The 23,456-nt window shown below is 46.3% G+C and overlaps 1 protein-coding gene across 2 annotated transcripts in view; it reads right to left on the reverse strand.

Moving 5' to 3' along the window:
* NOD1 (nucleotide binding oligomerization domain containing 1) overlaps positions 1-19,708 on the reverse strand; it is a gene marked incomplete at its 5' end in the record, with an annotated part of 43,583 nt that extends 23,875 nt beyond the window's left edge. For both annotated transcript variants that reach the window (XM_079711895.1, XM_079711894.1), the window contains 6 exons: positions 6,306-6,389; positions 7,509-7,592; positions 9,119-9,202; positions 13,394-15,218; positions 18,019-18,193; positions 19,508-19,708. In XM_079711895.1, coding sequence (XP_079568021.1) covers positions 6,306-6,389; positions 7,509-7,592; positions 9,119-9,202; positions 13,394-15,218; positions 18,019-18,193; positions 19,508-19,708 — 2,453 coding nt within the window. The remainder of the gene's footprint in view (positions 1-6,305; positions 6,390-7,508; positions 7,593-9,118; positions 9,203-13,393; positions 15,219-18,018; positions 18,194-19,507) is intronic.
* Positions 19,709-23,456: the final 3,748 nt, after the last annotated feature.

Raw genomic sequence — 23,456 nt, forward strand, 5'->3', positions numbered from 1 at the left:
ATAAATCTACCTAGGGAAACAAAAGACCTGTATGCAGAAAACTATAAGACACTGATGAAAGAAATTAAACATGATACCAACAGATGGAGAGATATACCATGGTCTTAGATTGGAAGAATCAATATTGTAAAAATGACTATACTACCTAAAGCAATCTACAGATTCAATGCATTCCCTATTAAATTACCAATGGCATTTTTTTATGGAACTAGAACAAATCATCTTAAAATTTGTATGGAGACACAAAAGACCCCAAATAGCCAAAGCAGTCTTGAGGGAAAAAAACGGAGCTGGAGGAATCAGACTCCCTGACTTCAGACTATAGTACAAAGCTACAGTAATCAAGACAATATGGTACTGGCACAAAAACAGAAACATAGATCAATGGAACAGGATAGAAAGCCCAGAGATAAACCCATGCACCTATGGTCAACTAATCTATGACAAAGGAGGCAAAGATATACAATGGAGAAAAGACAGTCTCTTCAATAAGTGGTGCTGGGAAAACTGGACAGCTACATGTAAAAGAATGAAATTAGAACACTCCCTAACACCATACACAAAAATAAACTCAAAATGGATTAGATACCTAAATGTAAGACCAGACACTATAAACTCGTAGAGGAAAACATAAGAAGAACACTCTTTGACATAAATCACAGCAAGATCTGTTTTGATCCACCTCCTAGAGTAATGGAAATAAAAACAAAAACAAATGGGACCTAATGAAAGTTCAAAGCTTTTGCACAGCAAAGGAAACCATAAACACGATGAAAACACAACCCTCAGAATGGGAGAAAATATTTGCAAATGAATCAACAGACAAAGGATTAATCTCCTAAATACATAAACAGCTCATGCCGCTCAATATTAAAGAAACAAACAACACAATCCAAAAATGGGCAGAAGACCTAAATTTTAGAGGTATAAGTAATAAATCGATAGTGGAAATAAAATGGAATCATTAAAAAAAAATCCCCACTAATGCAAGAAAAAGGAAAAAAGAAACAAAGAAAAGTTTGGACCAAACAGAAAAGAGCTGGCAAAGTGGTAGATTTTAATCCAATCAATAATCACATTAAATGTGAATAATCTAAACATACCAATTAAAAAGAGACTGTCAATTTAGATAAAAAGGCAAAACCCAACTAGATGCTGCCTACAGACAAAGATGACAGTGAAGTTGTAAAGGGAGTGTGCATGTTTGGGGGTTTGGGGGTTACTGATTTGGGTGGTCGTTGTACAAAGTATTTCCTTTGTAATTGCTTGTTAAACTCCATTTTATATACTTGATATGTATATTCCCAATAAATAAATAAAGTTAACTGGCAATCAAATGTCTGCTGAGGTGGGGGGGAAAAAAAAGAACCTGCTGTATAAAAAAATAAATAAAATTCAAAAATTTAAAAAACCTCATGGGAACAGCAAACCCAAAAACTACAGTAGATACACACACACAAAAGAAAAAGCAACCCAAACACAACTCTAAAGATGGTCATCAAACTACAAGAGAAGAGAACAAAAGAGGAAGGAAAGTAAAAATACCTACAAAAACAAACCTGGGCTTCCCTGGTGGTGCAGTGGTTGAGAGTCTGCCTGCCAATGCAGGGGACGCGGGTTCGTGCCCCGGTCCGGGAAGATCCCACATGCCGCAGAGCAGCTAGGCCCATGAGCCATGTTCCCGAGGCCTGCACGTCTGGAGCCTGTGCTCCGCAACGGGAGAGGCCACAACAGTGAGAGGCCCGCTTACCGCAAAAAAAACAAAACAAAACCAAATGATTAAGAAATGGCAATAGGAACATACATATTGAAAATTACCTTGAATGTAAATGGATTAAATGCTCCAACCAAAAGACACAGGCTCGCTGAATGGATACAAAAACAAGACCCGTATATATGCTGTCTATAACAGGCCCACTTCAGACCTAGGGACACACACAGACTGAAACTGAGGGGATGGAAGAAGGTATTCTATGCAAATGGAAATCAAAAGAAAGCTGGAGTAGCAATACTCATATCAGACAAAATAGACTTTAAAATAAAGACTATTACAAGAGACAAAGAAGGACACTACATAATGATCACGGGATCAATCCAAGAAGAAGATATAACAACTGTAAATATATATGCATCCAACACAGGAGCACCTCAATATATAAGGCAAATACTAACAGCCATAAAGGGAGAAATCAACAGTAACACAGTAATGGTGGAGGACTTTAACACCCCACCACTTTCATCAATGGACAGATCATCCAGACAGAAAATCAGTAAAGAAACACAGGCCTTAAATGACACATTAGACCTATTGGACTTAATTGATATTTATAGAGCATTCCATCCAAAAGCAGCAGAATACACATTCTTCAAGTGCAAATGGAACATTCTCTAGGACTGACCACATGCTGGGCCACAAAGCAAGGCTTGGTAAATTTAAGAAAAGTGAAATCATATCAAGCATCTTTTCCGACCACAATGCTATGAGATTAGAAATCAACTACAAGAAAAAAACTGTAAAAAACACAAACACATGGAGGCTAAACAATATGCTACTAAACAACCAGTGGATCACTGAAGAAATCAAAGAGGAAATCAAAAAATACCTAGAGACAAATGAAAATGAAAACACGATGATCCAAAACCTATGGAATGCAGCAAAAGCAGTTCTAAGAGGGAAGTTTATAGCTATACAATCTTACCTCAGGAAACAAGAAAAATCTCAAATAACCTAACCTTACACATAAAGCACTAGAGACAGAAGAACAAACAAAACCTAAAGTTAGTAGCAGAAAAGAAATCATAAAGATCAGCGCAGAAACAAATGAAATAGAAACAAAACAGTAGCAAAGATCAATGAAACTAAAAGCTGGTTCTTTGAAAAGATAAAATTGATAAACCTTTAAGCCAGACTTATCAAGGGAAAAGGGCGAGGACTCAAATCAATAAAATTAGAAATGAAAAAGGAGAAGTTACAACAAACACCACAGAAATACAAAGGATCATGAGAGACTACTACAAGCAACTGTATGCAAATAAAATGGACAACCTGGAAGAAACGGACAAATTCTTAGAAAAAGGTACACTCTCCCAAGACCGAACCAGGAAGAAATAGAAAATACGAGTAGACCAAACGCAAGCACTGAGATTGAAACTGTGATTTTTAAAACTCCCAACAAACAAAAGGCCAGGACTGTGGCTTCACAGGAGAATTCTACCAAACACTTAGAGAAGAGCTAGCACCTATCCTTCTCAAACTCTTCCAAAAAATTGCAGAGGGAGGAAAACTCCCAAACTCATTCTATGAGGCCACCATCACCCCGATACCAAAACCAGAAAAAATTACCACACAATAAAGAAAATTACAGTCCAATATCACTGATGAACATAGATGCAAAAATCCTCAACAAAATACTAGCAATACATTAAAAGGATCATACACCATGATCAAGTGGGATTTATCCCAGGGATGCAAGGCTTTTTCAATATCCACAAATCAATCAGTGTGATACATCACGTCAACAAACTGAAGAATAAAAACCATATGATCATCTCAATAGATGCAGGAACAGCTTTTGACAAAATTCAACACCAATTTATGATAAAAACTCTCCAGAAAGTGGGCATAGAGGGAACATACCTCAACATAATAAAGGCCATATATGACAAACCTACAGCTAACATCATGGTCAACAGTGAAAAGCTGAAAGCATTTCCTCTAAGATCAGGAACAAGACAAGGATGTCCACTCTCACCACTCTTATTCAACATAGTTTTGGAAGTCCTAGCTATAGCAATCAGAGAAGAAAAAAATAAAAGGAATCCAAATTGGAAAAGAAGTTAAACTGTCACTGTCTGCAGATGATATGATACTATAAATAGAAAATCCTAAGGATACTACCAGAAAACTACTAGAGCTCATCAATGAATTTGGTAAAGTTACAGGTTACAAAATTAATACACAGGAATCTGTTGCATTTCTGTACACTAACAATGAAAGATCACAAAGAGAAATTCAAGAAACAATCCTGCTTCCCATCACATCAAAAAGAATAAAATACCAAGGAATAAACCTACCTAAGAAGACAAAAGACCTGTACTCTGAAAACTATAAGACACTGATGAAAGAAATCGAAGATGACACAAACAGATGGAAAGATATACCATGTTCTTGGATTGGAAGAATCAATATTGTCAAAACAACTTGGGTAGCCAAGGCAATCTACAGATTCAGTGCAATCCTTATCAAATTACCAATGGCATTTTTCACAGAACTAGAACAAAAAATCTTAAAATTTGTATGGAAACACAAAAGACTCTGAATAGCCAAAGCAATCTTAAGAAAAACGGAGCTGGGGGAATTAGGCACCCTGACTTCGGACTATACTATGAAGCTACAGCCATCAAAACAGTATGGTACTGGCACAAAAACAGAAATATAGATCAATGGAACAGGATAGAAAGCCCAGAAATAAACCCATGCACCTACGGTCAATTAATCTATGACAAAGGAGGCATGACTATACAATGGGGGAAAGACAGTCTCTTCAATAAATGGTGCTGGGAAAACTGTACAGCTACATGTAAAAGAATGAAATTAGAACATTCTTTAAACACCATACACAAAAATAAACTCAAAATGGATTAAAGACGTAAATGTAAGACCTGGTGCTATAAAACTCTTAGAGGAAAACATAGGAAGAACACTCTTTGACATAAATCACATTAATATTTTTTTCTACCCATCTCCTAGAGTAATGGAAATAAAAACAAAAATAAACAAATGGGACCTAATTAAACTCAAAAGCTTTTGCACAGCAAAGGAAACTATAAACAAAAAGACAACCCTCAGAATGGGAGAAAATATTTACAAACGATGCAACCGACAAGAGGTTAATCTCCAAAATCTACAAACAGCTCATGCAGCTCAATATCAACAAAACAGACAACTCAATCAAAAAATGGGCAGAAGACCTAAATAGACATTTCACCAAAGAAGACAAACACATGTCCAAGAGGCACATGAAAAGATGCCCAACATCACTAATTATTAGAGAAATGCAAATCAAAAGTGCAATGAGATATCACCTCACACCAGTCAGAATGGCCATCATCAAAATGTCTACAAACGATAAATGATAAAGAAGGTGTGGAGAAAAGGGAGCCCTCCTACACTGTTGGTGGGAATGTAAACTGGTACAGCTGCTATGGAGAACAGTATGGAGGTTCCTTAAAAAATTAAAAATAGAGCTACCATATGATCCAGCAACCCCACTCCTGGGCATATATCCAGAGAAAACCATAATTCGAAAGGATACATGCACCCCAATGTTCACTGAAGCACTATTTACAATAGCCAAGACATGGAAGCAACCTAAATGTCCAAAGACAGAAGAATGGATAAAGAAGATGTGGTACATATATACAATGGAATATTACTCAGCCATTAAAAAGGATGAAATAATGCCATTTGCAGCAACATGGATGGACCTGAAGATTATCATACTAAGTGAAGTAAATCAGAGAAAGACAAATATCATATGATATCACATGCGGAATCTAAAAAAAACGATACAAATAAACTTATTTAAAAAATAGAAACAGACTCACAGACTTAGAAAACAAACTAACGGTTACCAAAGGAGAAAGGTGGGGGGCAGGGGAGGTATAAATTGGGAGTGTGGGATTGACAAATACACACTTCTATGTTTAAATAGATAACTAATGAGGACCTACTGTATAGCACAAGGAAGTCTGCTAATAAGGACCTCCTGTATAGCACAAGGAAGTCTGCTCAATATGCTGTAATAACCTAAATGGGAAAAGAATTTGAAAAAGAATAGATACATGTATAGCTGAATCACTTTGCTCTACACCTGAAAGTAACACAACGTTATTAATCAACTATACTCCAATATAAAATAAAAAATTTTAAAAAGCCTCCAGAGACTATATAATCTTAAAATGAAGCACACCTGCCTGAGGAAGTTTACCACATAGGGCTAAAACTCCCTTTGCTAGCTCCCTCCATTTGCTGGCGGTAATAAATACTGCCTTTTGCATGAATTAAATAAAGTCCATGCGATTGAAGTGGCAGTCAATCCTGGGACTTCCCACAACATTTCCCACGCAGGAGCCAGTGGGGCCCAGCCATCAGGGCATCTGTGATGGAGGCTCTCTGCAGCCTCTGCCCCACAGCTTGCGCCAGCAGTCCTTTTGGCAAGATGGATGTACGAAAAGACCAGCAGGCGCTCCTGTACACAGAGCAGGCTGTATATGCACACCCGTGTGCATCCGTCTCTACTCACCCAACTTCAAAGATGGATTTGCTGTGCTTCACAGCCAGGGCGAGACACTTTCCTCCTTCGCTTGTTATTTTGTTTTTTCCCAGTCTGCAGAGAGAGTCATGCACACATCAGCTACAGCTGTGAGGGGACTCCAGCATCAGCCACCCTCGTCCTTGGCACAGAGCCCCTCTGGCCCCTCATAGGAGGGGTGGTCTTTCTCCTGGGACCCACAGCAGCCATCCCTAGGCATCCCCTCAGGGAGGGGCCCGAAGCCCTGAGGAAAGCCAGTCAGGATTCCTCTCCAGGTGGTCACAATCTCTGCAGAGACTCAGGGACCCAAGTTCCCGCAGAGGTTCTTTAAATGACCACTGAGCATCACTCATTTCCATCAGCAGACCAGAAGGTTCCCACGTCAGCTGCAAATGGTCAAGGGGTAGGTTACCATCACCAGGGCAGCATCACCAGGCTCCTCCAAGGCTGGTGCTCTGACACCTTTGTCAGGACATTCCTGTGGCACAGCCAGGGATCAGGCTGTCATCTGCAATGTTATGGCCTGAAGGTTTGCCTCCCCCAACCCCTACCGGAATCCATATGTTGAAATCCTAACCCCTAAGTGATGGTGCTAGGAGGTGGAACCTTTGGGAAGTGATAAAGTCACTCATCACAGCCCTCACAAATGGGATTAGTGACTTATGAGTGAAGTCCAAGAAAGCTCCCTTTCCCCTTTTTCCACCACCACGTGAGGACACAGTGAGAAGGCACCATCTAAGAATAAGGCATTGGGCCCTCATCAGGCACCTAATCTGCTGGCGCCTTGATCCTAGATTCCCCAGCCTCCAGAACTGTCAGAAATAAATCTCTGGTGTTTATAAGCAACCTCATTTATGGTATTTTGTTACACAAGCCAAAATGGACTAAGACAATGAGGGACTTCCTCAGGGGAAAACGATCTCCAGAAAGGGTGATAGTTGTGGCCTTTCTTCCTGTTAGGAGTTAATGAAATCAAAATGCCACACTCTCCCCCCACCCATGGTAGCGGGCCCTTCCAAACACCAAGCCTCACCCACAGCTCACCTTCTACACACAGGTGTCCTGATTTGACCTGATGTGGTCCTGGGGCAAGCAGAAGGCAGCTCTAGGGTGGCATTTATTCTTTGCTTGAGCAATGAAGGGTGACCAAGAGAAGCTACTGAAGACCCCGCTCGCTGTGCCCACCCCACTTACTTCAGGTGCGTGAGGCCTGTGCACTCATCCAGGATTCTGGCGATGTACGTGGCTCCGACATCGGTGATTTGGTTGTTGTATAAGCTTTGAGAGAAAGCATGGCCGTGAGAATTTAGGACCCCATTTTTTTTTTAGGACCCCATTTTTTAAAGTGAGTGGGTGCTGTCTGCTGATGTACAAAGTCTAGGTCAAAAGGAGAAAGGAAGGGCATGTGGAGGCCTGAGTTTTGGGCTGTGGGGTCTCAGGCTGGGTTCAAGGCCAACTCTGCCACTTTCCCCAGCTTTATGACCTGGGGCAAGGTACCAAGCTTCTCTGTGCCTCAGTTTCTCCACGTGTAATACAGGGGTAAGAATTACGGCTCCCTCGCAGGGTTGTTATGAGGATGGTATGAGATCATCCCAAGCCCTTGCATGTAAGTGCTCGATAAATGGCAGTTAAGGGATATTTTCAGATTAAGATCACGATTGGCATCTTGAGGGGTAAAAGTTTCTAAGCATTAGAACCAACTCAGTGTCTACCTCTTCGTCACTTTACCACGTGACACCAATTCAACAATAAGGCAGAAAGGAGTTGAAAGTGGTAAGCAGACAGGTTTCCAGTGTTCCACAGTCAGGCAGAACTCCAGAGCCAAAAGGCAACCTGAGGGCTTCCCTGGTGGCGCAGTGGTTGAGAGTCCGCCTGCCGATGCAGGGGACACGGGTTCGTGCCCTGGTCCGGGAAGATCCCACATGCCGCGGAGCGGCTGGGCCCGTGAGCCATGGCCACTGAGCCTGCGCGTCCAGAATCTGTGCTCCACAACGGGAGAGGCCACAACAGTGAGAGGCCCACATACCGCAAAAAAAAAAAAAAAAAAAAAAAGGCAACCTGGGATTCAGGGCTTCAGTGTTCTCATGTGACAGCTGAGAAAACTGAGGCCCAAGGAAGCTGACAGGCTGGCTCCAGCTCAGAGAGTCAACAGCAGCTGTGGGGCTGGCGAGGCTGTGGCCCACAGTCTCTCCTGTCAAACTCCAAAACCCCAAAGGCTCTGAAAACCCAAACATCTTCGTAACTATTTTGGCAACCAATGTGGAGCTGTTCATGGTCTTTATCCCAACTGGTTGGAACGTTTATACCTTTTGCTGCAGAAATGTTGAAGTATCTGAAAATGGGGTATTGCCCTAGATCCCACTGGTCATGTCACTGCTAGGTAGCATGGGCACTAATTTCTGATTCGTGTCTTGCCCCATGGGTTCTGGATGACAGATCATGGACCCGCCATAGTGAAATCTACCACATAAACAGTATTCTCACGTCAATAAAACATATCCCGAGGAATTCTGTCATTACAACGCTCAATCACCACCTGTAAAACTATTTGACTACATTAGGATCCCAATTATACAAGGGGGATGAGAAGGCTGAGGCTCAGTGAGATTTCCTGACTTGCTCAAAGAGTGGGCTGCTAGCCGAGCCAAAAGCAGGACCCAGGACTCCTGGCTTCCAGTTCAGTGCTCTTCCTGGCACCCTGGGGCCATCAGCCTCAACCATCCAGTGATCCACAGGAATGGCAACTTCCTGCTGCTCTGTATTCTTACTATATAGCTGTCGCAGTGTTCTTGAGAAATACGTACCCTAAAAAGGTCAGAATTTTGTATTTGGTCAGCTCTTCACTTAGCACCTTCACCCCACTGTCGGTGATCTGGTTCACACTGAGTCTGAAAAAAACAGCAAAGAAAGTTAAAAATCAGAGCAGCTGCTCACTGTGAAAGAGCGTTAATTCCACAAGGATGCACAAGTCTATAGGTCCTGGCGTCTCCCCAGCTATAGATGACCCCCCGAGAGAATGGCCATAGCAGCCAGTCACACGGCCCCTACAGAGCCTGGTCTTCACGGGGCTGAGAGACCCATGAGAACCAGTCCATTGGCAAGGCTACAGCACAGCCCTGATTCAACACAAGGGCAACGAGGGACACCTGAAGGACACGTGTGGACAGCCACCTCTGATATCCTGCATTTGCCGGTGGCCCATGTGTCAATGTGGCGCTCACTGCACAGCGGGGGGCCATGGGATTTGGAAATGTGTAGAGTTGCATTTAGTGGTCATAAGGCTGGGGGAGTGGACGCTCCACCATCTTGCAAGTGCGGCCAGAAATGTTAGGAGTCCTGCAAAAGGCAGGACAGTCCCCACAAGAACTGTCCCACCCAAAACGTCAAGAGCCTTTCCATCTGGAAATGCACGTGTGAAACCTGACTTGCCACCTGAAAAGGTCAATCAAGGGAGACAGCTCCTGAGGTGTGGTTCTGTGCAGGAAGTTCAGCGGCAAGGGAGAAACAGCTAGGTGAGGCAGGTCAGGGAGAGCGTGCGAGGTCCACACTCTCCCACTCCTCTTTAATGCACATGCTGCTTCAGCAGGCCAGGCTTCAAGAGGGAGCAGGAAAAGAGGGCCTCAGGATGATGGATATCTCCTGGACAAGGCCCAGCGTGTACTGGGATTGCTCTTTGAAAGCCCTATACTAGCAGGATATTTTGATTTGGCTAAAATGCAAAACAATTTTTTTTACTACCAAGTACTCTCTATAAACAAACTACCCTGATCTTCTCAATTCTCCACCCCTTTTATTTAGGTGAGTCTAAGGGACGGAGTAAGGCTCAGAGATGGAGGAGCGTGAGGGATGAGGCGAGGGTCAGGGGTGGGTGAAGGAACAGACCAGAGCTCAGCAATTTCTTTCTGTAAAGGGCCAGATAACAAATTTTTAAGCTCTGCAGGCCATCTGGTCTCTATCGCAACCACTCAGCTCTGCAGAGTGAAGCAGCCAATATATAAATAAATGAGTGTGACTGTATTCCAATAAAACTTTATCTATAAACACAAGCCGTGGGCCAAACTGGGCCACTTCTTACACACTGTCCTCTGTGATAAGTAAAAGGCTGAAGAGGTAAAAGCTTGATTTTTAGGCCAATCAAAATGATCACGTCAGACACTCTGAACCCCTCCGCTCATGGTACCCACCTTGGTGCTGGGGCACAGTGTGTACATACACTGCATGACTATCCCAGGGTGGCAAAGCCAACTAGTCACTCCCAATATCTATGCTTACTTAGAAAGAGAATCCCTCATTTTTTAGCTGGGCACATGTGCTTAGGTTCTGCCCAGTGAGATCTAAGCAGCAGTCTCATTAGCAATAGCTGAGAAGTCTTCTTAAAAGAATGGGGTGTGTCCTAAACTAGAACTCAAAAAGATACATGTGCCCCTGTGTTCACAGCAGCACTAATCACAATAGTCAAGACATGGAAACATAAATGTCCATCAACAGATGAACAGATAAAGAAGATGTGGTACATACATACAATGGAATACTACTCAGCCATAAAAAATGAAATAATGCCATCTGCAGCAACATGGATGAACCTAGAGATTATCGTACTAAGTGAAGTAAGTCAGAAAGAGAGAGACAAATATCATATGATATCACTTCCATGCAGAATCTTAAAAAAACATACAAATGAACTTATTTACAAAAGAGAAACAGACTCACAGACTTCGAAAATGAACTTACAGTTACCAAAGGGGAAAGGTGCAGGGGAGGGATGAATTGGGAGTTTGGGGTTGACATAGACACACTTCTATGTTTAAAACAGATAACCAACAAGGACCTACTGTATAGCACAAGGAACTCTGCTCAATATGCTGTAATAACCTAAATGGGAAAAGAATTTGAAAAAAATAGACACACGTATATGTATAACTGAATCACTTTGCTGTACACCTGAAACTAACAACATTGTTAACTATACTCCAATATAAAAAAAAAATGTGGTACATATATACAATGGAATACTACTCAGCCATAGAAAAGAATGAAATAATGCCATTTGCAGCAATGTGGATGGACCTAGAGATTATCATACTAAGTGAAGTAAGAGAAACTCAAATACCATATAATATCACTTATATGTGGAATCTAAAATATGACAGAAATGAACTTACCTATGAAACAGAAACAGACTCACAGACATAGAGAACAGACTTGTGGCTGCCAAGGGTGGGGAAGGTAGGGATGGACTGGGAGTTTGGGATTAGCAGATGCAAACTATTATATATAGAATGGATAAACAACAAGGTCCTACTGTATAGCACAGGGAACTACATTCAATATTCTGTGATAAACCATAATGAAAAAGAATATATATATATGTATAACTGAATCACTTTGCTGCACAGCAGAAATTAACACTGTAAATCAACTGTACCGCAATAAAATTAATTTAAAAAAAAAAGAATGGGGCTTCCCTGGTGGCGCAGTGGTTGAGAGTCCGCCTGCCGATGCAGGGGACATGGGTTCGTGCCCCGGTCCAGGAGGATCCCACATGCTGCGGGGCGGCTGGGCCCATGAGCCATGGCCACTGAGCCTGCGCATCTGGAGCCTGTGCTCTGCAACGGGAGAGGCCACAACAGTGAGAGGCCCAAGTACCTCAAAAAAAAAAAAAAAAAAAAAGAATGGGGTGTGTCCTTTGCCCTTCCTTCTTCCTGGTGACTAGAATGTCAACTGAATGGCTGGACCGTGAGCAGGCATTTTGGGCCAAGATATAGTAGTCAGGTACTGAGGAGAACAGAGCAGTAAGCAGAGGAGAGCCTGGGCTCTTGACGGTCACTGAGACCTCACAGCAGCCCAGAACTGCCCTCCTTTAGATTTTTGCATGAGAGACAAATAAGTCTGTAACTTATCTAAGCCACCAGCACTGTAAGTTTTCTCTAACAGCCAAAACTAGTCCTCACTGATGCCCTCAGGGAGCTCAAAATGCTTCCTTAGGGTTGCCCATTTCTTCCTGCCTTCCCTTGTGCTAGTTTGGAGGCAAACCTGGGGGACCACCATACTGGCGCAGAGCTTCCATCTTATGAAATGGTCACAGGGAGGCACTGAGTGTGAGGTTGCCTGAGGCTACAAACAGAGAGTCGCTGGCTGAGAGCTCAGCGAATAGATTCCAGGCTTTCCAATGCCCACAGCCCAGGGCAGGTTTGGGCTCCCTACATCCCCCCCATCCCCCCACAATGTATGCTCTGGCGCTTGTGTAAGAGGAACCTGGAATCAGTTCCAAATCCCATCTGCTCTTCAGAAATGCATGAGCCAAATAGTGGAGAATTGAAACCCCCGTAGAGATTTACAAGGTGTATTTAATACAGAAAATGCTAATAGAAGAAAGGAGACTGGCTTTTCTTGCCTCTAAACCATCAAACCCGAAACTAATAAAGAGTCAGCATTCTTTACTGAGATCCCCTGGCAGCTCAGGGCTGCCCACTTTTTTCGTGGAAGTTAACTAATGCTAATAAGTACAAAGTCTGCTTTTTCTGCCATCATAAAGGTTTCACGGGCCAGAAACATTTCACGGGCTATCTCTGAGCCTCACATGAATCTCAAAAGGTTCTTTACCATTCTGGCTCCACCATGGCCCACCTGTGTGACCCTGAGCCACTTAACTTCTCTGTGCCTCTGCTTCCTCGTTTGCCAAAATGGAGATGATAACAGTACCTACCTGATAGCGTTGTTAAAAGGATTAAACCAGGTAATATTTTTAATGCACTTCACCCGTTCTCAATAAATGCTGACTGTTATTACTGTAATTGTTAGGATATGAGAATCTCCTTTTTCCAGGTGAGGACGCTGAAGCTCAAAGAGGTTAAGCAGCTTGCTCAAGGACACCCAGCTGGGCCCATCCAGGTCCACCTGACTTCGAAGCTTTGCTCATTACCCTCTGCCACCCCGAGACAGAGAAGCTCCGGATGTTCCCAGACCCCCGGTCATGAGTTCCAGGATAATCCAGGAAGGAGATCCTGCTCCACAGTGCCAGTCCTGGTGTCCCCAGAGCCCTGGCCCCGCCGGCTGCTCCCGGAACCTGGAGGTCTCACCTGATGACGGTGAGGCGGCTGAAGCAGGGCTTCAGTTCGCGCACGCCATAGTCGTTGAGATTGTTGTTGTCCAGGTCGAGCGCAAGCCGCTTGGGGAAGTGGTGCAGGACGAAGGAGAGGGCGCTGCAGTCGGCCGAGCAGGCGTTGCAGAAGGTCAGCTTGAGGTAGTTGGCGCAGATGCCCCTGGCCGCCAGCTGCCCCACCTTCTCGCTCCCCGTCTCGTAGATGCAGCGCAGCATCCAGATGAAGGTGGGCATGGCCTGCACCTGGCTGAAGCTCCCGGACCGAACTCGGGGCAGGTGCTTCAGGTGGGAGCGCAGGCTGGCGAACAGGCAAGCCCACAGGGCCCTGCGCTTTCTCCGCAGGGCGGCGGCAGGCACCAGGTGCCGCAGGAGTTTCTGTTTGTCTTTGGACAGCAGCCCGCACAGGAAGAGGTTGGTGAAATGAAAGTGATCCTTGTTCTTAAAGGGGTCTTCCCCGGCCAGCCCGCGGCCCCCCAGGCACTGGATGGGTAGGAAGCGGGGATAGCAGGACGCAGCTGCTGCCTCCCCGTGAGGAGCCCACTCCCGGAAGAAGCGGAGCAGCTCCCGAGTGCCCACCTTGTCGTCCACCACCAGAAAAAAGGCAGCAAAGAAGGCCTGGAGGGTGAGGTGGAAAAACTCATAGGACTGCTGGTCCCCTCCGAGGCCCAGCTCCGGCACGGCCCGCAGGAAACCCAGCTGCAGGTCCCCCTCCCGCACCTCGGACGCCTGCACCTCCTCCTGGCTGAAGATGAAGAAGCTCTTCTCCATGCCCTGGTGCGCCACCTGGCCCAGCGAGCGCAGGGTGCCCCGGCCGGCACGGAAGGTCTCCGTCTGGCTCCGCGTGTTCTGCTGCACCAGGCTGGTGGGCTGCGTCCTGTTCAGGTGGACCTCGGTGATCAGCAGGAAGACGTCGGTCAGCGTCACCGTGCGATCGGGCAGCTGCAGGAAGCCGTCGAAGGTGTCGCAGAAGTGCTGGAAGCACCGGAAGATGATCCAGCAGAAGAGGGGCACGGCGCACAGGCTGAAGAGGTTGGCGTTGGCTTCCAGCTGATCCAGCAGGCGCTGGCGCACGCCGCGCTCGGGGAACATCCGCCCAGCGTAGGCGCGCAGGTGGCTGGGGGAGAAGCCGCGCAGGAGCACCTTCTTCCAGAGGAGATGCCGCGGGATCTCGATGCCCGTGCGGGCCGTGAGCAGCTTGCGCGCCCCCTTGAGCAGCTTCCCGCTGAGCAGGTTGGCCAGCAGGACCAGGGGGTGGGCGGGCTCCCAGGGGGAGGAGGTGTCGGGCTCGCCGCTCAGGTCGAAGTCCGAGTGGAGCTCGTCCAGGCCGTCGAAGGTGAAGAGGGCCGTGTGCGGGAAGCGCAGCAGGAAGGCGAACACCTCCTCGGGGTCCTGCTCCGGGTAGCAGTAGTGCTTGAAGAGCAGGTCCCGCAGGCACAGCGAGGCGCTCTCCTTGAAGCAGCTGAAGGTGCGGCAGCGGAAATGGAAGAAGAACCTGAGCTCAGCGTCCAGCTGGCCCGCGGCCCAGAGGCTCTGCAGCCGCTGCAGCAGCATGGACTTGCCCACGCCCGCGTCGCCGAAGACGAAGATGGTCTCGCCCTGCTCGTTGAGGACGCCCGTGGAGGGGTCCAGGAGGCAGGCCAGGCTGCCCAGGCTGCCCAGGCTCTCGTTGCCGAAGTCGACCAGCTCCACGACGGTGTCCGTGTACACCTCCTCCAGCAGCAGCTCCTCCTTCTGGGCGTAGCACAGGATGAACTTGGAGTCGCGGCCCAGTTGCTGCCGCAGCTTCTGGCTGTATCTGCTCACTGCAGGGAGAGTGGCGCCAGGTGAGAGGTGGAAGTAGATGGGGAGAGAGAGACACAGGTGGAAAGGGCACCAAATAGGGAGGTCTCAGGCGGAGGAGCAAGCACACAGGAAAACAAACCCGCAGCCTGGACGCCCAGGCCAAGTGCGAGCACTCCTCAAATATAAAGAGCCAGCGCTCCAGAATCTGCGGGCCCTTGGGCCTCCACCCCTCTGTCTGACCTCAGATTTGGCCAGCCTGGGGACAGAATTCAACTGGGATCAGTGTCAGAGACAGGCTCCCTACTCCTCTGTGCAAGTTGTCACTGAACTCCAGCTAAAAACTGAAGTGCCCTCAAATGTGACGCCCAGGCCGCGTGGCCCTGCTACCCCGGCCCAACCCCAGGGTCCTGCTCAAACAGCGCAAGCCAGTCCCCACTGAAACTTGTATCGTTGAGGAAGAAATTGCCCTAACCTTTCTTGTGCTTATGACACTGCTCTTAAAACAACAAATAGTCTCATAAAACCTAACACCGAAACTTCTTGTGATAAGATACAACAGTTGACGTTGATAAGGACTACAAAGGGGCTGTGCCTCACCATAACTGAGTGAGCAAACTAAAGTGAAAACCGGCCTTCTTACACTACACAGGGCACAGCGGCCCTGGTTCCAGAACTGAGGCCTGGGGATCACTGATGCTCAGCACGTGCCCCGGGGGAAGCCCTGGGCTTGCCTACGGGGAAGCACGTGGGTTAATATGCTGACGTGGGGTAACATGCCGACGTAAGTGCCATGCTCTCAGCAGAAACGAGCTACAAAATGAGCTTACTCCAGACAAAAAAAAGGGTGTTCCAAAATTCCTTTAAATAGTTTTTGGGTCTTAATGATAATTCAATTAACAAAAATTGGACACACTTGCACATTTCCAGATTTCATCTACAACCCTTTCCCGTCAACTTAGTCCCACTTGGTTGTCAGCTTAAAATTTGTGAAGTGAGTTCTATTTTTTTTTTTCGGTACGCGGGCTTCTCACTGTTGCGGCCTCTCCCGTTGCGGAGCACAGGCTCCGGATACGCAGGCTCAGCGGCCATGGCTCACGGGCCCAGCCGCTCCGCGGCATGTGGGGTCTTCCCGGACCGGGGCACGAACCCGTGTCCCCTGCATCGGCAGGCGGACTCTCAACCACTGCACCACCAGGGAAGCCCAGTGAGTTCTATTTTTTACAGTTTTAGTAAGGCAAAATTTACAGACTATAAATTCACCTATTTTACAACAGGTATTGTTGTCAATGATTTTTAATAAATTTACTGAGTTAACGCAAACATCACTAAAATCCAGGGGTGCACTCTCCATCATAAGTGCATCATAAGTACATCTGCAGACAATCTCTGCCCCACCCCTGGCCCTAGGAAATTGCTGATCTGCTTTCCGTTTCTATAAATTTGCCTTTTCTGGACATCCATATAAATGGATTCATAGAAAATGTAGTCTTTCACATCTGGCTTCTTGTAGAGTGAATTATACTTTCAAAGCTGTTACAGTAGCTGGGTAAAGGAGCCAGTGGAGAAGTCTTCTACAAGGACTCTTCATCACAGGAATATTTTCCTTTTTTCTTGGGGAAGGTAACAAAGTGAGGTGGGCACGGGCAGTAACAGTAAGAAGCTAGCAGTGGCCGGCTGGTAACTGCAGAAGCAAGAGCTTGTCCCTGACACTCTGTCTCTTGGTCTGGTTTCCCCTAAATACACACCTGACACTCTGGGACACTGTCCTTTGTTTCTGTTTTCAAGGTCAAACTGGATTCTTTAAAACTCACAAGTTTGGGGGCTTCCCTGGTGGCGCAGTGGTTGAGAGTCCACCTGCCTATGCAGGGGACACGGGTTCGTGCCCTGGTCCGGGAAGATCCCACATGCCGCGGAGCGGCTGGGCCCATGAGCCATGGCCGCTGAGCCTGCGCGTCTGGAGCCTGTGCTCCGCAACAGGAGAGGCCACAACAGTGAGAGGCCCGCGTACCACACACAAAAAGAAAAACAAAAAAAAACAAACTCACGAGTTTGGAAGCTCAGTGCTGGTATGTTGCCAACAACTGTCTAGAAGTAAAGAGACCACAGGCACGGAAAGATGACGGCCTGGTCCCCAGACCAGACTGTGGTCCCAGTGTTGGGCTCTCTCAGCACCTTGAACTGCCGTTGTCCTTGTCACCATTTGCAATTACACATGTGTGTAATTATTTACTGCCAGTCTCCTGCATTAACCTCTGAGGTCCCTGAGGGCAGGAACCATACTCCCTATTGTATCCCTGGCATCCAGCACACCCAGCCCTGGCACATGCTGAGTACATCATAAATACCTGTTGAACTAATCATTTAACTAAAGGGGGCCCATGGTGCTTTGGAAACAAGGACTGGCAGTCAGGGGTGACAGAAGAATTCTTTGCCTGGAATCAAATTTGGAAAGATCTTCGAGAAGGAAAGAAATGCAAACTTGAATTTGTACAACCACTAAAATGTCTAGATAGGTCAGAAGTCAGAAAGAGGTCAGAACAGAGGTCATTCCTACACTTCCATGGCTCCCTACATAAATCAGACCAGCTATCCGTAGTCAGTTCAATCACAGTTCCTTGGGCTGCACTAGGGTGACAGGGACCAGCTCTCCTTTCTAAAAGGACCACAGCAGCCAAGCCTGCTGCCTGAGGTGGAAGGCAGGGCTGGTCAAGGTGGACCCCACCTTTATCAACCCTGCTAGACCCACCCAGATAGCATGTCCAAGCCCCGGGGGCCTTGTTTGCTTGGTGGCTGCGGTCTCCCCCAGAGGCTGACTCATACCTGGATCGGTGTTGACGACAGCTTTGCTCTGAATGAGCTGGGAAGGGGAGAAGCTGATCTCCGACAGCCAAGGCCTGAGGTCCACGTAAGCGTCTGTGAGTCGCTGCAGCACGCAGAGGAAGAACTCAGACACCTCCTCGCCCTTGCTCTGCACCAGGTCCAGAATTTTGCGGACCTAGTGTGGCACGAGCAGTAAGGTGTGAGCTGGCGCTAGGGGTGTCTGCCCCCTGGAGAGGCTCCCATGCAGGGCTCTGAGCTCTCACTACAGCCTCGAGCTTGACCGTCCACCCAGCTGGTATGAGATGCTACACGCCAAATGCCCAGGATCTGTAAAATGGACCGCCTGAGCAAGAAACAAACCGCACAGCTCTAGGAAACCAGAGGCTTCCAGGAGCCTAAAAATAAAAAGGTCAGGCTCACAGCTAGAGCCGAGCGCCCCCCTGGAATTTCCCTTTCCCTCCTTTTCTCCTTTTCCCTCTTAAGCTACCACTATTGCTCTCTGGGAATGAGTGCTGAGGGGGAGAAAGTCACCTGTTAGGCATAATGACATGGGCGCTGGGCCACACAGCGAGGGGACAGCAGACGCCCGTGTAAGGTGTACCTTACAAAAGCTTTTTGTCTTATTAAAAATTCAGGGAAGGGCTTCCCTCGTGGCGCAGTGGTTGGGAGTCCGCCTGCCGATGCAGGGGACACGGGTTCGTGCCTCGGTCCGGGAAGATCCCACATGCCGCGGAGCGGCTGGGCCCGTGAGCCGTGGCCGCTGAGCCTGCGCGTCCGGAGCCTGTGCTCCGCAACGGGAGAGGCCACAACAGTGAGAGGCCCGCGTACCGCAAAAAAAAAGAAAAAAATTCAGGGAAAAAAAAACACAACAGTGTTCTACTGTGCTTTTCCCAGAAACCCTTCTGGTCTCTTCTGAGCCCAACAGGATCAGCTTACAAATGAATTCTGTCACTCCTCTCCCCAAGAAGGAGGTTTTCGTCTTGCCATTCTATTTTTCAGAAGATGACACAAAGCTAAAATGAAACTAAGGGCTGTGAAGACTTCCCACAGTGGAGTGTGGAAGATTCTTTACCGTGGACCCAGGCTGGGATGCAGCCATTCCTCAACCAGAGGAATTCTCAGAGCTGTTCCCAGCAGTGAGCAGCTCTCCAGAGTTGAAGGGCACGGAATGGGCAGCACTGCTAGTGTTTCATGCTCGTTTTCTTTTTAAAGAATTCACTCATTTAAAAAGTGAACTGGAAAACAAGTTGTTTGAGAACCAATACGCCCAGCAAGGAGAATGGAGAGGTCAGAAGAGTTTGCTGTGTTTCAGGAACACAGAAGTGAAATACGTAATTGTGGAATAAGCTGGTAACTCAAGCATTTCTGTGCGGTAGATAGCCCCGGCAGGAAATTCCACCCAATGTACTCAACTCCCAAAGCTCTTCACCCAGGTCAATGGGGAGAAGCCCCGTCTGGCCACCAAGGCCGGCATCCCTGTCACCGGCACCTTGTCGGCCTGCGTGGGGCAGGCACACACGATCTCCACGTCTTCGGCGGAGAAGTAGTCATTCTGCAGCAGGTTGTCCAGCAGACACTGAGTGTTGCGGACGTGAGTGACCAGATGCTCCCGGTTGACTTTCAACAATTTGATGTAGGAGTGAGACTCTGATGGGATTATTTCCATCTCACTGCGGCCCTGCTTTTCCATCGTTACAGGAGCAAGTGGCTGCTTTTCCCAAATTCATTTTTGGCTGCATGTGCCTTCCTGGCAGCAGGGCAATCAGGATCCAAGGCCAGCCTCTCAGTGCGAACCCTGAAGAGACAAAGGAAGTCACCAACAAAACCAAAGCCATGGGCAAGATCCCTCCTCCTTTCTCCGGTCCTGGAATTTCTCTATTTAGAACAGGAAGGAGTCATGCTTAAGATATAGATCTGAGATGCAATAAAGTAAAAATCATAATTTAATTGCTCCTGCTTGTGGGTTACACCACTAGGGTAGATGACCAGACGTAGACAACACTATTGTTTAGTGCTAAACTTCTTAATTATTATTTTTTTTTTTTAGTGTGCCTCAGTCCTAGATTGGGATAGGGGTGCAAAGGTATATTTTCCAAATTAGGTAACTGGAATTGGAAGTTTCCATGTGCCCTGTGAGGGGACAGCACCCAGAACTGGGAGCACAGGAGCTATGAGGTTGGTGGGACAGAGGGTCTGAGCACAAAACGGCCTGCGGAGAGAGCGAGCCGGCATGAAGTCTCCTGTGGTAGCCAGAGCCCAGGACCCTGGGAACAGTGACGCGTCAGTCGTTACCGCCTGCGCTGGGTCGTGCTGTAGCTCTCCCCACACCCCCGCCCCAGCTCTCCTTATATCTCCAGCCAAGTTGGCTACATACAAGCACCTTAGGGAATGAAGGAGCAGCAATGGCCATTATGGAGTGAAGCAGGACAGAAGGAAGGTGAGAGGGAGAGGTGACAATTCCCAAGGGATGGATGACCAGGAGACAACGTCTCCCTGGAAATCCTTGAAAACCTCATGCATGTGCTGAACTTCCTGCCTCGGTAGGGACAAGGGCCCAAGCTCTTTTATTTGGGTATTAAAAAAAATACCTTGAGTTTATCTGCACTACCCCAGAATTGTACTGATTTCTTTCTTTTAGAGTAAGGTCTCTCAGCCACTTAATTCTCCAGTCATCCTGTGGATATAAATGGATCACACGCTTGGAAGTAGAAAGGCCTTGAACTGGCCACTTAGTCCTTTGTCTAAAATGCACACACTCTGGAGAGTTTTAAATGTTTTTTGTAGAACTCAAGAAAATATTCATAGACCTCTAAACATGTATGTTTCATGAGCCCACATAGGTTAACATTCAGGTCTAGTGGTTCTCACATTTTTTCCACCAAGTCACACACTAGTCTCCTGATCTTTGACACACTTGCATTTTTTCTTCTTTTACCTATCAAGTTGCCAAATGCAAGCCTTATAGAGATTCTCAGTGGGACCCCACACAGTAACCTTCCTTTCATAACCTGACTGATTGAGCAAAAGACAGTACATTCTAACATTCTAAATAACAGAAAGGGACTTCCCTGGTGGCACGGTGGTTAAGAATCCACCTGCCAACCCAGGGGACATGGGTTTGAGCCCTGGTCTGGAAAGATCCCACATGTCGCGGAGCAACTAAGCCCGTGCACCACAACTACTGAGCCCGTGCTCTAGAGCCCGCGAGCCACAACTACTGAGCCCATGCACAACAACTACTAAAGCCTGCGTGCTCCAGGGCCCATGTGCCGCAACTACTGAGCCCGTGTGCCACAACTACTGAAGCGCAAATGCCTAGAGCCCGTGCTCCACAACAGGAGAAAACACCGTAACAAGAAGCCCGCTTGCCACAACTAGAGAAAAGCCTACGTGCAGCAACGAAGACCCAACGCAGCCATAAATAAATAAATAAATAAAAATAAACAACAGAAAGGCAAGAGATTCTTACCAAATGGAATTTAAAGGGATGAAAATGAGTGATTAGCTACTACTGCACTAAAAGTATGCTGATCAATTTGACTCTAATTCAGCTTCTTCTATTGTCAATTCTGTGACCCACTTAAGGATCCATAGCTTTAGAAAATTAGTTCCCTTAAGGGATACCAGTTGATAATGTTAAATGTATATTTAAATTACTGGTTAATAATACCTTTTTAAGTTTTTGTCATGTGTTCTTTGAAGAAAGTGAGAATATTTTAAAACAACATTCTCTCCTTGAATCTTCAATTTCCAATTTCTTTCTGGAATCTGCAGTCAAAAAGAAAAAAAAGAGAGAAAGGTTTCTTTGAAAACACTCTTGGGGCTTCCCTGGTGGCGCAGTGGTTAAGAATCCGCCTGCCAATGCAGGGGACACGGGTTCAAGCCCTGGTCTAGGAAGACCCCACATGCTGCAGAGCAACTAAGCCTATGCGCCACAACTACTGAGCCTGTGAGCCACAACTACTGAAGCCCGCGTGCCTAGAGCCCGTGCTCCGCAACAAGAGAAGCCAACGCGACGAGAAGCCCACGCACCACAACAAAGAGTAGCCCCCGCTCGCGGCAACTAGAGAAAGCCCACGCACAGCAACGAAGACCCAACACAGCCAAAAATAAATAAATAAATAAATTTATATATTAAAAAAACACTTGTGCTGAATGATGAACAAATAAATAAATGAATGAATGAATGAAATTGGAGAAAGAATAATTTTTAAATCCAGAACTGTAGGATCTCAGAGTACTCTCTTTACCTTCTTCCTTTGGGACAGTGTTTTCCAAATCTCAGTCATTCAGTCACCATAGTCACTTTTTTGGCCATAATTGAGTCCCATAAGCAAAGTTATTTGCTTAACTTTTTGCTTTAAATTGACTTGACTTTACAACTCAGACTAATTTTAAAGGAAAATTTATATTACCGTTGTAAACAAAAAAACCATTTGCAATAAATAGAAAGTAATCCAAAAATAAATTCGCTAGAAATAAAACCATACTATTGTATTCCAGCTCAACAGTGCTGAAAGGTTCTTGGTCTGAGGCCTGTTTTCTCTTAGAAGCATTTGAGAGGTATTAAAGACACAGTAGCATAGGACTGAGACTTTCTCTTTGAGATCATGGTAAATCTGAGAGAGCTGGAAAGGGAATTGCCTTCCCCCTTGGTGATTCAGGGTTTTTTCATCCTATGGCTCCATTCTTACCAAGGCTTGGAATGGGTGTTACACAATGGCCTTCACCCCTCCACTCCCAATCCTCAGCCATCCTCACTGTGGGTCCCATTTCATTCCTGGCTTCTGCCTCTTCCGAGCCTGTGATTCCCACAAAACCAGTGACGTGTCTTCCCAGCCCTTCCCCGTAGTATCACCCACAGACATCACTGCCTCTTACCATCAAAGGCAGAAACTTAAGGAAAATCCCCTGATTTATGGCCACCTAACCAAAGCAATGAATTACATGTCAGCCAGCTGGCAAGGAGGCTGTTGTTTTGTAATGTCCAGAGCTCTGGTTTGAGATTTAATCAGATTTGCAGAGTTTGCTCAATTCAGCAGGAACCTAACAAGGCATGGATGATGGGAAAGGAAACAAAGAAAGCTGATCCTGCCCTGGTAAACAGAATCCAAGGGTAGACCAAATCAACATCATGGAACACTGTAGAGAAATTCAGTTCATGGGCATCTGGTTACCAGAAATACTGATGCCAGAAACGACTCTGAATTGGCTTTTCAGATTAGTTTCTCAGAAAGTCAGTGAGATGGGGTTAAAGAAGTAAGGTCACTGGTAATTCTGTAAACTCAGGGAGAAAATAAGTATAGGACCTAGTGGTTTAGAATGAAGGGAAATTCCTTTCAGTGATTAGATTCAATTTTGCATGCTTGAAAATATCAGAAAATAAGATACAAATGCTATTGATCGCATGGTGAGACAGGAACTTTCATAGTAGGAAT

The sequence above is a fragment of the Hyperoodon ampullatus genome (genome assembly GCF_949752795.1).
Source record: "Hyperoodon ampullatus genome assembly, chromosome: 9".
Classification (NCBI taxonomy): domain Eukaryota; kingdom Metazoa; phylum Chordata; class Mammalia; order Artiodactyla; family Ziphiidae; genus Hyperoodon; species Hyperoodon ampullatus.